Source organism: Coenobita brevimanus, chromosome 93 (assembly GCF_032717465.1).
Source record: "Coenobita brevimanus isolate Jiangsu-jjx chromosome 93, ASM3271746v2, whole genome shotgun sequence".
In the NCBI taxonomy this organism is placed as follows: Eukaryota; Metazoa; Arthropoda; class Malacostraca; order Decapoda; family Coenobitidae; genus Coenobita; species Coenobita brevimanus.
In genome coordinates this window covers 22520284-22534948 of record NC_137046.1, presented here as the reverse complement: position 1 = coordinate 22534948, position 14665 = coordinate 22520284, and the positions used below count along the sequence as shown (strand labels likewise).

The 14665-nt window shown below is 42.1% G+C and overlaps 1 protein-coding gene across 1 annotated transcript in view; it reads left to right on the top strand.

Annotated features, from left to right (window-relative positions):
• Window positions 1-14665, top strand: part of LOC145412380 (ionotropic receptor coreceptor Ir8a-like) — a 214090-nt gene that overhangs the window by 97975 nt on the left and 101450 nt on the right. Inside the window, exons 7-8 of the mRNA XM_080282268.1 lie at window positions 1584-1727; window positions 5253-5450. Of these exons, the coding sequence (XP_080138394.1) occupies window positions 1584-1727; window positions 5253-5450 (342 nt within the window). The remainder of the gene's footprint in view (window positions 1-1583; window positions 1728-5252; window positions 5451-14665) is intronic.

Genomic DNA, 14665 nt, shown 5'->3' with positions numbered 1-14665 from the left:
ACATGGATGGGGGTAATAAAAGAGGTACAAGGTAGGGTAGTGGATGTTGGAGTGGCCCTGGTGAGAGAGGATAGTGTTTGGAAACTCCCTGTACTGTTGTTTGCAGATGATACTGTGTGGTTGAGTGAAGACGAAGGGGAGCTGCAAGGCTTGGTGGATGAGTTTGGGAGAGTGTTTAAGAAACGGAATCTGAAGGTGAATGCAGGGAAGAATAAAGTGATGGTCTTTGAGAGAGGTGAAGTCAGTGAATGTACAGCGAGGTTGGATGGTGAGGAATTGGAAAATGTGAGTACGTTTAAGTACTTGGGTAGTGTGATGAGTAAGGATGGAGGTTTGGAAGGTGAAGTGCTTGAAAGGGTACAGCAGGGAAGAAAGGTTACTGCTTCTTTGAAAACAGTGATAAGAAACAGGGAAGTGAGCATGGAAGTGAAAAAGTTACTACATGACAGTATTGTGATACCAATTCTAACTTATGGAAGTGAAGCTTGGACGTTGTTGTAAAGACACAAATCAAGAGTGAGAGCAGTGGAAATGAGTTATTTAAGAGGAGCTTGTGGAGTCACATGAAAAGACAGGCTGACGAATGAGGATATAAAGGAGCGTTGTGGTGTGGATGTGGATGTGATATGAAGCGTTATGAGGAACACACTGAGGTGGTTTGGCCATGTGGCGAGGATGGAGGGTGAAAGACTGGCGAAGAGAGTGTATGTGAGTGAGGTGGAGGGGAGAAGAGGGAGGGGGAGGCCGAGGATGAGATGGAGGGATGGGGTGGAGAGGTATATGAGAGAGGGGGGTGTGAGTTGGAGGCAGGGCAGTGAAATGGAGGGGGACAGGGCGACGTGGAGGCGTTTTGTTTGTGGCCACCCCAAACGGGATTGAGACGTCTGGCAATTGATAGATAGATAGATAGATAGATCTGTTAGCCTGTCTGTCTGTCTTATTACAAAGCAGCACACGCCTTGCTGGTTAGTACTTGGAAAAGGTATAGGTATATAGATAGAGTGGCTGTTGATATGGCTGTATTTTGTTCGGATATTTGTGAGGCCTCTGCTTAAGCTATTTTGAGGTAGTTATTTTGGTATCTTATTATGATGCTGTTCTTTTATGGTGCTGCCTGTCTCCGCACGATGCTTTTCTCTCAGAAGTGGTGACTAATTACAGGTGTCTGAGTTGGCTGCCTGTGGTGCTTTTAACCTTGTTAGTCTTGCTTCTGTCGTGCGGCATCATTTGTTGTTTCTGTTAACTCTCATCTCTTCTCAGTCTGGTGGAGTTGTAACTAACGCATATTAGCATGGATTTCGCTGTTACTCTGTTGCTCCTAATTTTTTTCATGATGCATATCTTTCCTAGTTTTCTTAAAATTTCCTGATTAGTTGCATTGGTGTTATGCATGAAACATCTAAATTTCGTTCTTATGAACTGCCCAAACTAGTTAACCAATATAAGCTTCCATTGGAGCTTCTAGCTACTGTAGCTGTTGACCCTTTACGGTCAGTTTGTACTGTACTTTTAAACTATAGCATTTATACACACTGCAGCTCTTTCAAACCTCCTGACTGCTCCCTCTCTTGCCTGTCAATCAGATTCCCCGGGAGCTGACGCGTAACGCAGTGCTGACGCTGGTTAAGGCCCTCAAGAGGGACGAACGGCAGAACGTGGTCGGCACCTGTGGCAGCGTCCCCGCCTCACCACCCGACACCACCTCATTCTACTCGACCCTCATCACGGTGAGAAGCGACACCACACAGTCTTCATACTGGAGTAATCTTGTATTTCATCGTTGGGTTGAAAATCAGGCTGACTGCCTGGTTTCATTTTCCTGTGAATGTGAATGTTCCAGGATAGAGAAAGTAGAATTCAATGGATAGAAGCAGTACTGACTAATGGCAAGCAAATGAATGAAGTCTTAACAAATACAGGTGCAGCAAGGAGTATCTATAAGTACTTAGTAGATGACAGCCAGCATACAGATCAGTATGTGGTGGCAGTTTAGTATGTATACTCCATTTCACCAAGTCTGGCACCATCAGTGATGTCGTCAACGCCTTTAGTGTTGACGTAAGTCCTCTGCACTAGGTTATCCCCTATTTATTACCTTGAGAACCAATGTAAAACGGCAATACAAAACGGTATATCCAGTTCTAAGGACCTTTATCAGTGCTACAGGTGTTGAGGACATCACTGAAGGTGCCAGACTCGGTGAAATGGAGTATAGTTCTGGCTTGACAAAGGCCACCAGAAGGCCACCTGAAGAATGGTTTCATTGTGCAAGTGATAGAATGAGGCCAGCCGCAACATCCATTACCTACACGGCGCTCTGAGCACACCCAAATGTGTTCAACACAACCTCTTGCTCGATTTTCTTTTGAAGGGTCGGCAATAAACTTATGTCAGCGATAATTATAAACATGAAAGAAAATGTTCACATTCAGTTATTTATTAAGCATCCATCAATTTGTCTTGGTGGTAGGTGGTGGCGACCATCATCCACTCACTTGATGTACTGCTGCCTACTTCTTCCTTAACCTTTATCATTCTTTTCTGTGCCTGCCCTCCTCTTTTCCTATTTCTCCCATCTTTCCTGTCACTTTTTATTACTCTTCTTTCCTTTTCAGGTGGCTTTACATTGCGTGCCAAGCCAAATAGTTTCCTGTAAGCCAAGAAACCATTTACAACGCTGGGTGGTAACCATATAACCAAACCACACGTGCTCCCTACGTGTCAACAAGTGGGTTGGTGGAGGGTTAGTGCCCCTCCCCTTAAAACAAATAACTCAAAGTCAAATGGCCACCCCTTACGGGATTATGGCGTCTGGCAATAGACAGATAGATAATTTGTCTGTTATGCAGTCCTGTTTCATTGTCCCATCAGGAGCGTAGGGACTTGGGAGTAGGCTACTCAGCCCAGACAGTTAAAGTGAATGACCAGTCGTTCTTCCCCGAGTGGCATTCAGTACTGTAAATTCCAGCCATAACTCGGATATAAGCCCTTCTGGGTCTTATCCTACTAGACAACCAGGCGTCAGTTTGGTTATCTAGTTACCACCCGAAACGTTGCCAGAGTTACAAGAGATTTTGGTTTGTCACTCACTGCAGCCGAGGTTAGCACTAAACCAAGTGACTGGGTGTGGCGGCCAAGGCCTAGGTACCAAACTAGAGATTTGGGGACAGTTTCTGTTCTGTCCTGTCTGTATACCATATGAATATCTTCCTTTTCTCCATTTGTCTGTTCTGTCCCCTCTGTATACCATATGAATATATTCCTTTTTTCCATTTGTCTTTCTGACACCGAGCCTCCTATCACATTTTTTGCATCCGCCCCCGAGGCATAAAATGATAATAGAGGAGGCTGTTATAACACTAGAATCGTCTAGGGTGGAGTCAGAGACAATTAAATTTTGATTTTTTTTTCATTTTAATTAGATGAAGTGACTGGAAGAAAGCTGATTAAAATAGAAAAGAGAGGGAAATCAGGAAGAAGTAGCCTTGATGGACAGGTAATAGGTACCAGAAAGATCGGTAAGAACTAGAATTGAAACAGCACATTCATTTATTTATATATTTTCGGTAACTTGAGAATAAGATTTGGTACGATTCGAGGCAGACGTAATGCACGCAATTCTTGGGTAAGATGATGATGGTGAAAGCCACCGTCTTGTTACGTATCGTATCAAATTAAGCATTATTAAACATACCTTTCTGACATTAGTTTGAAGATAAGAGAAAAGAATCTAAGCTTTCGTGCTCGAAGTGAAAACCTCCACAGTACGTTCTCCACAAGTGGAGGGCTCTCGGGCATGGAGGCAATAGTTAATGCTGAGGTGTCATATGCACTGGAGGTTCGCACTGCACTCAGTGTGCAAACGTCAGTTGCAATGCTCATGTTCAGTACCATATACATGGCTTTCAGATGGCTCCCATGTTGAAAGTCTCTGGTTTTTATCAGAGTTATGCCACACAGGGCATTACTCCATCTTATTATGTGGTAGAAAGATAGATCGATGTCGTATCTAGAGTTAGGAAACTACAAAGTCAAAGCAGGTAGGTGGAAATTAGTAAATATGTCTCATTGCTGAGACGTGCTTTCATTTCCATTCACGCACGTACTGCAGGTATGCTTGAACATGTGCATGTAAACGTCATATGTCCTGGGTGATCCGTGCTAGAGGTTCGTTTATGCATTTGCATTAATTAATGGGTACTTCCTGCATGATTAACTTTCTGCATGTGGCATCCATATGCAGAAAATACGCACATGACACCGGCCTAGTGCCACAGATTTCCCTTTTCGGGAGAATCTATATATCTGACTGGACTGACACAACAAACTACTGAATTAACGACTATCTGAGTAGCCCAATGTACAAATGCTGTTGCTAAAGCATGAAGAAAAATTTGTTGTGATGAAATGTCACTTATGTCGGAACTCTACAGGTCGGTTAGGGAATCGGATAGGATGCTGTACACATTTCTCTGTATCATTCAGGATTCAAAAGAGGATGAAGTAGAAGCTGAGAGTGTTCACCAGGTGGATAAGCGAGTGAACGGGAAATCTATAGTTGTCGGTGAGAGTAAATGTCTCCTAAAATGGAGATATCTGTGAAAAAAAGAAAATGAAAAAATGTTGTCCACTTTCGTAGTAAAGCAGTCAATAAATGTTGAATTTCCAGCAGAATTAGGAAGAAGATAAACTGCAAAGACATATCAATATTTTGTCAGAGATTGGTGTGACTATAAAATCTGTGAGTGCTCTAGTCGGCGGTGTGTGCCTTAATGCATATATTGGTGAGGGAATACGCAACTCTGATTACGAAGAAGCAAGTGAAGCGAGCGAGCGATGTTTACTCGTAGTTAATGGAAATAAACGGACAGGCCCGACCCGACCGTCACACTAAACAGAAGCAAATAGCTTTTCTCCTCTGTGAAGTAGAATTGAATTTTTTTTTATGTAATACATTCATTTAATAAATTCTATCAACTAAAACTCACCCATAAAGGCATAGGAACCCCTTGGAATCTCGAGTCCCCCCCCCCTCCCGCGCGTGCGTGTGTGCGCGCGTGTGTGTGAAGGGGGTGTATATGAGAATGTCTTTCGTTCCTGTATATCTTTCATTGTTCAGCTAGTCATGAAGAAATAATATATCAGAGGGAAACTGTGATAACATGGCACTCGCTTGCACATCACGCGCTCACAAAGCTCACCTTACTGGTTATACATAACTGTCCAGGATATTTTTGTATGGGTTGACACAGGAGCTGGAATCTTGGTCACAAGTGGACTGGAACGCAGAGAGACGGCAGGTGATTCCACAGCTCATGTTTAACATCCAGGCCATCAGCAGCACCGGTATACAGAAGGTGGGCAACTGGAGCACCCGGGCGGGACTGGACCTCAAACCAGACTACAGACATTCTCCCATCAGACGCCACTTCAAGATCGGCACAGTCCAGGTTAGCTTCAGATTTTGATATTAATGATTTTTTCTATATCCTGTTCTATACCCACACTGTATGCCTATCGCAGAGGCCTATAGATATTGTCACAATTATCATTTAACAGTCTTTAGGTGACGAGCCAGTTAGGATAATGGTGCTCTTCTCTTCTCTCCCTCGCCCCTCACATAATGGTAGATCAAACTAGGTACCAAGATGATCTTTTTACAGAATATGAATACTCGTTAAATACAGAGTAATTCACCATCCTAAGGCCCGACATTTAATGTCAGAATTTTCTCTATTAATGAATACGTTTCAGAGATGTCGGTTCTTAATTTCTTAGCTTCATTACATTTCATCCACACTTACATCAGATGCTGAAAGTCGTTCGCTTCAACGCTTAAGCATAATCAGACACATTGTTCCGTCACACTCAATGTCTATGAAACATATCCTGTGGGATGACTACAGTCTTCCTAGTGTCTCTGTTAATCACACTGAGTGTACTAGGCTTGTTTTTAAATGATTTCCCCTTATTCAGGTGGCCCCAAAGAAAAACTAGAAGAAGCAGCGGAGGGTGCAACACCGGAGCCCACCTATTGGTCTAAAGGCCGAACACATGACTTTGCCTTGTGAACTTGACTTTGATTGGTCTAAAATCGTGAAATTACTTCATCTTAACCTGATCTTTAACTCTTCCACAAAGTTGGGTTGAAATAAGATCAAAACTTTTTGAGTAGATTTTCTCTGTGTCCTTTATTTTTTACTGATTGTTCTCAAAATTGAATCCCTCTATGCCTGTCTCATCCTGAAGCCTTCCACAAAATTTGGTGTGACTAGACTAGGATAAATTAAAAACGTTGATCATACCGTGTGACCTTAATTTTTGACCTTTTGTTCTAAAAAAAAAAAAGGTCAGCCCCTTGGCCAATCCTTAGTGCTTCCATATGTTTGGTTCAGTTAAGATTAAAAAAAAACAAAAAAACTTTTAGCTGTTTTATCTAAACACAAACACACAGTTCGAACTATGACCTTGCCCATGGATCTTAACCATGTACTTATTTTTCCTCAAAATATAATCTCTTCGTTCTTGCCTTATCCTGAACACTTCCCCCAAGTTTGATCTATATTTGATAAAGACTTTTAGGTCAACCTTTCTAAATCAGACTTTGACCTACTGTACTGATGTAAAAACAACCACTTACGAAAAATAAGTGATCAGTACATTTAAACTTAAGGATTTATGAATATATGAAATATTTTAGGACCTGTTATTAGTAATATATTTTAAAACGGAATAAATAAATGGACCTGATATACAAGGGTGTCATCGCTATAACTTGATGAAGGGTACATGACATACATGGTAGCTCTGACGCTTCAGTTTACTTATCTCCAAATTCTTGGCTTCTGAAAATTTCAACTGCATTTTCTGGGAAGGCGAGTAGGGTCATGCAGGAGGTCGACGAAACACCTGACTGCAGATGTTGGTCGTTTATTTCTGTGGTGCTTTTCCATACATGCTAGATGACAACAGGGAGATTAGAGTTGTTCCAGGTCTAGGCAACACTTGAAAACTACTTAAAAACCTGACAATGGCCATGCTGGACCCAGTGTCAGAAGTAAAATACTCTGCCAGAACTTGGTTGATTTCCACTCCCAGACTTATATCAAGACTTGCACCAAGACTTGGTCCAAGACTTGTACTCTTGAAAGTGTTAGAACTTTCAGGTAGTTTCAAGCAAGGTCTATCTATCTATATACCTAGGCTGTTTCCCCCAAGGAAAGGGAGGTAGCCGAGACAGGACGACACACTCCCAATTTACTTATCCATTCAAACACATTGATTCGCATCTTAGCCCTAAATGCGAGAAGGGACAGATCCTCACCGCACCACACCACACGAGGGTCAACTGCGCAGTGCAATCAGTGACATCCACAGCAGGGCCCAACAGCAGAGCTGGTTTATCCCTGCCACATCATAATAGACCCATCCCCTTACCCGCACCTGACCTGATCAACTGATCAGACAAATGCGAGAGAATATCCCCTCAGGGCTGCGTCATCATTTATTCATTCACATTTTCTCTCCATTCATTTCTATCACACACAGCCACTCTTCTTTGTTCAACAGACATCCCTCTCGCATCCAGCGCTCTCTTCACACTGTCCATCCATCCTATTCGTGGTCTTCCTCAGCCTTACACCTCTCACATCAGACCTAGTTATCTTTTTTATCAATCGCTCATTATCCATTCTCTCCATATGCCCAAATCATCGCAACACTCTCTGCTCAACTCAATCAGCCATCTTCCGCCCAACTCCAGTTCCCCTTCGCACTTCATCATTTCTCACTTGATCCATACGCGTCACTCCACACATACTCCGCAGACACCTCATCTCCATTACATTCAAACTTTTCCTCTCTGCTACACCCATATTCCATGTTTCAGCCCCATATAATGCAGTCGCCGTCGGTACCACAGCACCCTCATACAGCCTTCTCTTTACATCCATTCTAAGCGAACGACATCTAAACACTTTTTTCATTCCTCTCAGCACCTTTCCTGCTTCATTCACTCTAAACTTCACTTCTGCATCTATTCTTCCATCCACAGCAACATGTGACCCTAAATATTTAAAACACTCTACCTCCTCAAGCAACTCACCATTCAAACCTATATTCATCCTCCTACTGTCTACCAACCTCATACACTTCATCATTTTACTCTTATTCTCATTTACTTTCAATTTCCTCCTTTCACACACCCTTCCAAACTCCTCTACCAACTGTCTCAATCTTTCCTCTGAATCAGCTAGAGTAATGAGAAAAAATAAAGTTTTTCATAGGAACATTTCAGAGAATTAGATAATGCAGCTGTCCTTTGACCACCCTAACCCCTAGGTGTTAAGGTGGTACAGCATAGGATAAGAACTCGTCACCTTACTTCATAATTACAAAAAGTTTTTAGTATCACGGTGGTGTACGTGATTGGCTGGCCTTATCCCAGGTCATCAAACTGCTGACAGCAGTTGTTTCTGCCTCTCCTCAAAACACAGCTGCTCTGTAATCATCTCATATATCACAATTTCCAGGGCAGATTTCACTTTCAAAACATTACTAATATAGGTACAGTACAATCAAAATACCGTTTAGGGGATTAGAAGTCGATACACTAACTTATAATGAGGCTAGGAGAAGGAAAGCTCCAGACAAGGGGCCGTGATCCTGCTCCCTAGAAATCAAAACACAAAGAGAGACCAGGCATCTCCTTGTCTCCTCTCACACCAAGCATTCGCCCTCCCCTTAGGGACCCTGATGATAAAGTTGTTAAATTACCCAAAATATTTTCTTTTAGAAATGTGGATAAATATCACAAAATATATATGGATTCACTGGTAATATATTGACCTCATGTGTCTTCGTTCAACTGAAAAAAAAACTGAGTCGATGTAAAGAATACAAAATATCATGGCAAAAATGTATAAAATAGGATATTACAGAGTAAGGTGCAGAAATACTATTGACATTTATTTTCAACCTGTATATCACCGATGCGACCTTGTTCTCTGGCTTATTGTTAAAAAAAAAAAAAAAAAAAAAAAAGGATAATCCCTCGGCTGTCTCTCAACTCTTTCATCAAGTTTCATTAAAATCAAATGAAAACTGACTGTGCTATTTGTTAACACACACACACACACACACACACACACACACACATACAGAGAGAGAGAGAGAGAGAAAGAGAGAGAGAGAGACCATAACAAAAGCAGACCTTTTTTTTTTTTTTTCTATCACAAAGATAAAAATTCTTCTCCGTTCATTAATGGTTAAATTTCTTCTCTGTTCATTACCTCCGCCAAGGAGGTTATGTTTTATCCCGCCTTGGTTTGTTTGTCAGTTTGTTAGCAGGATTTCTCAAGAAGTTACGAACGGATTGCGATTAAATTTTGTAGAAGGGTGGGCCATGGTCCAAGGAAGAAGTTGGTTAATTTTGGTCCGGATCGCGATTCGGATCCGGAGTATCCCGCACAATATCTCAAAAAGTTCTCAATGAACTTCAGTAAAATTTTGCGGAAGGTGGGCCTTGGGCCAAGAATGAATTGTTTATTTTTTTTGTGGGGTGGAGGGTGTCCAGATCCTATATCCACGGATCCGGATCCGGGATTACTCAAAAAGTTATGAACGGATTTTGATGAAATATTGTTGAATGGTGGGTCATGGACGAAGGAAGAACTGATTAAATTTTCGGGAGGATCCGGATCCGAAGTATCCTGCACAATATCTCCAAAAGTTCTCAATGAATTTCAATAAAATTTTGTGGTTAGGTGGGTCATGGACCAAGAAAGAATTGATTAAATTGTGGGGCGGATCCTAATCCGGATCCGGATCCCTGTTAATGGAAATGGCATTGGCGGAGGTATGTGCTCTTTGAGTGCTTTCTAGTTAATTGCTAATTTCTTCTCTATTCATTAACAGTAAAAGTCTTCTGTTCATTAATGGTAAAATTCTCTGTTCATTAATGGTTACTTTTACTGCTATGTCACTGAGGAATCCATCAGCCGATACATATCTAGCGCGGCTCGGAATATGACCTTGACCTTGACCTTGACCTACTTTCACCAGTTTAGAACTTGTAGGAGATTCTTATCCCAACTACACGCCTGTAAATTTTTTTTGGTGATAACATGAGAGGTTGCGAAGTTAAGGTTTACTAGTAACAGACACACACACCCCTCGATCTACTTTCACCAGTTTCAAATTCGTGATCGATTTTTTCCCCTACTACACACCTGTAAAATTTTGTAATGATATCTTGAGCGGTTCTGAAATTATTGTGCTAACAGAACATAGACACAGACACAGACACACAGACAAACGGAAAATATACCAGCTTCGCTATCGCGGTTGGAAACAATGTTTTGATGGGAAAAATAGATAATTACCGTTGTGCTTTGACTGTTCGAATGGTTGCTTTGTGTCTTGGGTACAAAGCACTGGGAGCTAAATATGAATCTGTCACAGTAATCCGCAAAGACGAAGAGCTAAACAGGACAGAGGAACTATAAGCGTATCCAGTGGTGTGGGCAATATATGAACAATTGGCCACGTGTTTCCTTAAGTATTTTTAGAGATATCTGGCAACCTTGATTCCTGTGTTTATTATACTTTGCAGTAAAATATGCATGCATGGAGAAGTTATTTTGTTTCATATCCTGTGATTGACCAATTTATCTCTGAGTTTAAGAGCGTAGGGTAATTACTTTTATGAGACGTTTCTTTGAGATAATAATTGTGTCGGACAATGATTCTTAATTAGACAGCAATTTGAGAGGAGGCATAATGGCTCAGTTATGATTACTACACAAAACCTGCACTCATAAAGTTATGCAGATAAGTAAAAAAACGATATGTGTGTGTGTGTGTGTGTGTGTGTGTGTGTGTGTGTGTGTGTGTGTGTGTGTGTGTGTGTGTGTGTGTGTGTGTTCCTGGGATATTCGGAGGATCTGACAGAATTTTTGGCATCGTGGTGGAATAGGTGTAGTGTGGTGTGCAAGTGCATCAGAAATTTGACGAGGTGGCCTCGACATCACGGTTCAAGATGTTCAGATAGATTCAGAGGCAGCAGGTCCCAGTGGCATAGGGATGAGATGGAAATGGCGTGTATGACTGGCTTCAGATGGTGGGATACGGAGATATGGTGATACGGGCAGAGCGCTGATGATGACTGGCAAGGAGGAAGGCTGACTTCTTGCTCATGAATGAGTCAGGACAGAAGGTCGCTTTTGGTCTCTAAACATCCAGTTGACGACCTGATGGCTCTGAATAAGTGGTGCGTCTTGCCCTTGTCGGTGTTGCTATCCTCCAGTCTTTTCTTGGCTCATCAGGAATGAAGGGGTTTCGGGCTAGGCAAATTTGTTTAGACATTGAAGCCCGATTGAATACTCGCCCTTCCACTGAGTGGCATTATGTGAGTAATATAATAAGCGCCAACAACCTGATGGATATAAATCCTTATGGGTCACAACTAGCAGGATCATTTCAATCCACCAGACCACCAGGTATCCATTTGGTTATCTTGTTACCACAGAACATAGTAAACTTCTTGATTTACAAGGAACCATTTGGCTCGTAGCTAGTTGTAGAATCACCTGAAAGTAGCACTACATCAAGTGAATGGATGGTGGGGACACCTTTGCCCAAGGTAGTAAGCTGAGTCAATGAGCCAACTTTGATAAGGCCGAACAAGTAACTGAGTCCTCACCACAGAGATCTGATGTTTCCTGGTCATCCTGGAGTGTAGTTGGTTTCAGCTTCATACCTGAGTTAAGGTTTCAGCTAGAGGCCTCTGTCTCCAGGCCATGCAGTGAAAAACTGGAAGGTTGACCGGCTGCTTCAGTTTCCAAATTTTCTGGACACACCCGTGTTCTGTGTATTGCTGCCAGTGTTGTTGCTGTTGTAGGATAGCCGAGTTGGTCAAGTTGTTGGCCTCAGACATGGAGAAGTCAAAACAAGGACTTCTGTGGACGTGAGATGAAAGCATGTCAACAATCCTTGGTTCGTCAGTGCTGTCGTGCAGACTTCAGAGAATAAGGACTCGATGTAGCTGTCATGCAGAAAGATTGATAGAAGGCTGGCAGATACCTTCAAAAATTTTCGAGTTGCAATAACAACTACAGGACAATCAGAGAGGAAGCTTGAGATGAAGGCACAGAAAGAGAGAAACCGTAGGAGGACAATGTGGGAAAAATGGATCTGTGTCAGTCTCGATCGAAAGCCTTTGAGATATCAGGTGCGCTGACAAAGGTTTTCCAAAGAGCCGAAAGGATGTCCAAGACTCTGAAAGGGAAGTGAGACAACTGACAATGGAGTGTCCCTGGCAGAACCCGTACTAACTGTCAGAAAGAATATTATGAGAAGAATGATGCATAAAACCTTTCATGCTTAGGACAGAATCAAGGCTTTAGAAATACATGATATTAAAGGTTGGGAACAAGGTTGGGAACAGTCACCATTTTCCGGGAGGCTGAATGAGAGCAAACTTCTGGCAAGAAAAAAATACTGCTAACAGGCAAAGGTGAAAAAGTATATCTAGGCAGGGTGATAGCAGATAAACAGTTTTTGAAAACTTCAGGATTTAACTCATCAGGTCCGAATGCCTTGTGAGTGTTGAGACTAACGAGGGCAGAAAATTCATCCATGGAAGAAATTTTAATGACAGGCATGAGTAAGTGAAAGGGGAAAGGAGACGGAGAGATGGCATCGGAATCGTCCAAAATGGAATAGAGGAGACAGTCAGGGCAAATAGTTTCCTTTTTCAGCAGAAAAGGCTACAGAACCATCAGAACGGAAGAGAGAAGGGAAGAAGGATGGGGTTAATTTATTTAAAAGGCTTTAGGGAAGATGCCAGAAGTAGTGGGAAGAATCTGAGTTGGAAAGTTCAGAGCATTTGGACTGAATGAAATTGTTTTTAGCAAGACGAAGAACTGACTTAGCACGATTCCGGGCAGAAACCTTTAAAGAGCGAGAGTCAAAGGTCAGTTGACTACGGTACCTTTTGTAAGCCACCTTGACGTTGTGGACAACATTAGAACTTCCGTGATTAAACCAGGGGTTCTCTTGCGTTAGTCAGAAGGTAAAGGAAAAGAATGCATGTTTCCATGCCTGATAGAATAACCTCCATAATGTAATTTATACTCACATAGCTCGCGGCCATGGAAGCAGTAATCATTCCAGGGAAAAAAAGTACCGACCGACAGCCTCCCAATCTGCAGCGCCAAAATACCAACGACAGTGCTTCTTAGGAGGGTCCATAGGCCTTACAGGAACAATGAGACATGTTACTGATATAATGTTGTGATTGCAGGAGTCCAACTGAGAGAAAAGATTGACAGAGTAAGCACGGGGATTATTTGTTAGAAAAAGGTCAAGTATGCAGCTCTCTCTTCAAGACGATCAGGGATACATATACAGTGCTGCACAGGATGCACTAGGTCATTAAGGAGAAAAGAGATGTAGACTTGTTCACCAGGTGGATCACTGAATGAAACGGAGAGCCAGAGGTGGTGGTAAACACTGAAAACACCTTAGATGGAGACTTCAGAAATGGGATAAATGGAAAGAATGTGTTGCACTTCAGAAGTTAGGTAGTCAAAGAATTTTGTATAGTCAGTAGAATTACGAGACAAGGAAAAAAAAGCAGCACTGAAGTATTTAGTCAGAGAATGACAACAGAGTCGAAGCCAGAATGCAGAGAATTCTGAAGAATCAAGTTAAGGAACATGAGAACAAGTTAGGGTAACATATAATAACTAAATTTGGCTTTTGAATGAGAAAAGAGAAAGTAGAAGAATACAGAGAAAGGTTTGATATCAGTTGCATCAGACAGCTGTCTCAGTGAAGGAAAGAAGGTGAAGTTTTGAGGAATAAAGGTGGTATTCAGTGAACAGGAAATGAGAGGAAAGGCAGCTGATGTTACAGAAGTGAATTGGAAAAATGTCAGAGGCAAGATCAGCGCATCTCCATTGGTTATCACCCGGAGGGGAGAGGATGGTGGGGACATTCATGGTTCCATCCTGGGGACTCGAGGTAGGCTCTTGATACATATTTTTTTTTTTTTTTAAATTTTGAAACATGATGTGATGTGTATTATGCACGCAGCTTGATATGGACAAGTAAATAAAAATGTGTGGGTAGATATGCTGGCCTACTCTCCGTGTTACTGAAACAATGACAAAGGTCAGCGAAAGAGGATGGTTAGAAGCTAGTCCTGAGGGTTAATGAAACAGGAGCTCCAGCTCCCCCTATCACCAGCAGTCCATCCACCTCGGTATTACTGCACTGTTTGGTGTTACAGTTGAATTGAGCTTTTACCAGGGTATCTTTAGGGTGGCTGTTACCCAGCACAGCGATACGGAACCTGAGAAAGTGACAGCAAAACTGAATCTACGATTTGGGGAAAGTGAGCCCATAACGTAGATGGCCATTGGGAGTGAGGCATGGTTGTGATCTGATAGGCCCACAGCGTCGGTTCTGGTTTTGCCCAGTGTACACAGTAAAAAGGACACCAGCTGCCTGGATATTTTGGGTATCAACTACAGTATGTGTATTGGGAGATGGTAAGGAGTTTGTGTTTACTGATGTGCATGCATTAATGAAAATGAAGTGGCATCCTCATTAGTGATGTACTGACTTAACCGTTTGATCTCTCTCTCTCTCTCTCTCTCTC